This window comes from Centroberyx gerrardi, chromosome 16 (assembly GCF_048128805.1).
Source record: "Centroberyx gerrardi isolate f3 chromosome 16, fCenGer3.hap1.cur.20231027, whole genome shotgun sequence".
Lineage (NCBI taxonomy): Eukaryota > Metazoa > Chordata > Actinopteri > Beryciformes > Berycidae > Centroberyx > Centroberyx gerrardi.
This window is the reverse complement of record NC_136012.1, coordinates 27,413,707-27,416,206: the sequence shown is the minus strand read 5'-3', so window position 1 is coordinate 27,416,206 and position 2,500 is coordinate 27,413,707. Positions and strand designations below refer to the sequence as shown.

Genomic DNA, 2,500 nt, shown 5'->3' with positions numbered 1-2,500 from the left:
GTAGGCTACACAGGAACACACAGTACAGGGACAACATGACGTCATATTCAGCACAAGTGGACCATGCAGGACATAAATAGAGTTTACATATCACTCTATATATAGACAGCAGACTATAAGGCTGTGTGGTTGCATCACAAATCTCCTGTCAACCATGTGTGTCTCTATCATGGAGGAACATGGAGAATTATCTGTTAGTTCACAAAGTGTAAATCTGTAGCAAGCAGCTAGAACCAGAGAGCAGCTGAGTCAGCTTGTTGTGGTGTGGCTGTAGATCCATTCAGTAACGTTCTCAGTAAAAGTGAATAGTGTGATAAGGTGGATTTGGTTACTGTGACACAGTAAACTGTCTTGTCTTTAGCCCTAGTCTCTACTCCAAAACACTCTGAGTTGTAGCTTGAGAAGAGTCAGCTCAGTTAACCTGAACAAACTGTTAGCTAGCTAACTAGCCAGCAAACACACTGATGTTAATGTGAACATGCTAACGCTAGCTGCTACTACAATTTACACTTTACAATTTCCCATTTGGCAGACACTTTTATCCAAAGTGACATACACATGAGATTTTAATACAACACAAGCAAGGATGCTACTAGCTACGTTAGCTAGTGTGCTAATCAGATGTGTTAACAAGACAGTGATGGTTAGCTGACCAGATAGCTAGCTAACAAGCTGACATCTAAACACTAAATCAATCGGATGAATCAGTGATGAAATTATCAGTTCCCAGTAAATAACAGCAGGACTGTCTATAGCTTGTGAAATATTATGTAGAAAATATCTTTTGTTGTAGAGAGGATTTCCCCTCAGTGTGCATATGTGTTCGTACATACACAAATATGAGTGGATGTAAGCAGTTATTGCATTTTACAGCTTTTGCATGCAGGTTGGCTGTGCTGATGGAGATACAAAGACAACCAGATCGTTTCGTTTCCCATGAAATATTTATGAGCAGTTAGCAAGAAAAGATGACTAATCCATTGGTATTGTCTTACTGATAGATAAGTAGATATGGTGACTTGGAGCAAACAGCTTCAGTATTGATCTGTGCTTCTCAGAATGAGATTACTGTCACAGGGGGAAAGAGTGTTTAGAAAATCCCATTATCTGTTGTTTCTATATCAGTGTGATCCACTGTTTTGCATGGTCCAGTGTAGCATGTATAGATCTATTTCATTAGTTAAAGTGCACTGGGACTACAGCAGTATGGTAAATGTGGCAGTCAGCTAAAAATTCATTTCCATCTGCAGACACCAAAATGAGACGGTTTATTGTACCAGTGTAGTGTCAAGATACCAGAATTTTGACTTCGATATCAATACTAAGTTTAATATTTATAAATTCGATATGGCGATGATACCATGGCAAACAAGAAGAAACTGTGCAATGATGTCTTACAAAAACAGATTTCTTATAAAGTTGCAGCATAATTTTTGACTGGAAATTGAATTTATTTCATCCACATCTTGGATTTTCTGTTGCTGCAGTTTGAGTTTCTCTCTTCTTTGTCTGTTCAGCCATGGCGGCTATCGCTGCTCATGCTAACTACCCAATTCTTCTTCTTCTGTTTATTAAAAAAAAAACAGAAATGTAAAACGCATCACTTTTTCCCACCAGACACCGGCTGTTTAGAACAGACAATGGAGAAGCTTTATAAACTGGATATACTGTAGGTCGGATCGCTGTTGAGTTAGAGCAATCGGCGATAGTAGAAAAACAAACATTTATTTACGTAATTTCTCCTTCTTTATTTGGTCCTCAGGTCCAGTAGAGGTCGAGTCACAGGAGACGCTCAGCACCAGGACAGAGGAAGAGGACAGAGAGAAAGATCCAGAAGCAGAGATCCGGCTCGGTGGCTACATGCTCACTTCTGTTTGGCTTTGAGAAGAACAATCGTCAGAATCTGCAGGAAACATGGACTTTGTAATGAAACAAGCCTTAGGTGGTAAGTACTCAACTGTAGACTGCAGTGCTTCTACTTTAATATGTGGGGAGTTTCGCTCCAAAATAAGATATCCACCATTTGAAAGGAGTGGCGCTATCTAATCTTACAAGATAGTGTCTGTTGATGCAGTACGTACGGGCAGAGATCCTGGTTAACAGCTGACACATACACACATATTCACAGCGGTTTCCAGTTACCTCGTATTCAATATACCAATAGCATTAGGTTTGCAGGTTTTGCCAGAAGGTAAATTATGGCTATGAACACAGACAAGTCCGTCATGCTTAGCTGTTTATTCTTGACATGGACCCATAGTTTATTTTGATTACCAAAGTACATTTTACGCTGTTTTACTGGTGTTTCATGCCTACTAATTTGATATAAGCCAATAAGGCCTAGGTTGATATTTTGAATCCGTGCACTGCATGCTGTAGCATATTCATCTTTTTTTTGTGACAAGGTCAAGGTTGCCTTATCCCACCCGCCTTGCATCATTCATCTGAAACTAGTGCAGTGCCCCGCTGCTGCACAGAGCGCTGTTCGCTTGTTTATTCA

The 2,500-nt window shown here is 39.9% G+C and overlaps 1 protein-coding gene across 1 annotated transcript in view; it reads left to right on the top strand.

The window, feature by feature from the left end:
* cplx2b (complexin 2b) overlaps positions 1–2,500 on the top strand; it is a 63,833-nt gene that overhangs the window by 43,308 nt on the left and 18,025 nt on the right. The window contains exon 2 of the mRNA XM_078289147.1: positions 1,763–1,945. Coding sequence (XP_078145273.1) covers positions 1,915–1,945 — 31 coding nt within the window. The 5' untranslated portion in view covers positions 1,763–1,914. The remainder of the gene's footprint in view (positions 1–1,762; positions 1,946–2,500) is intronic.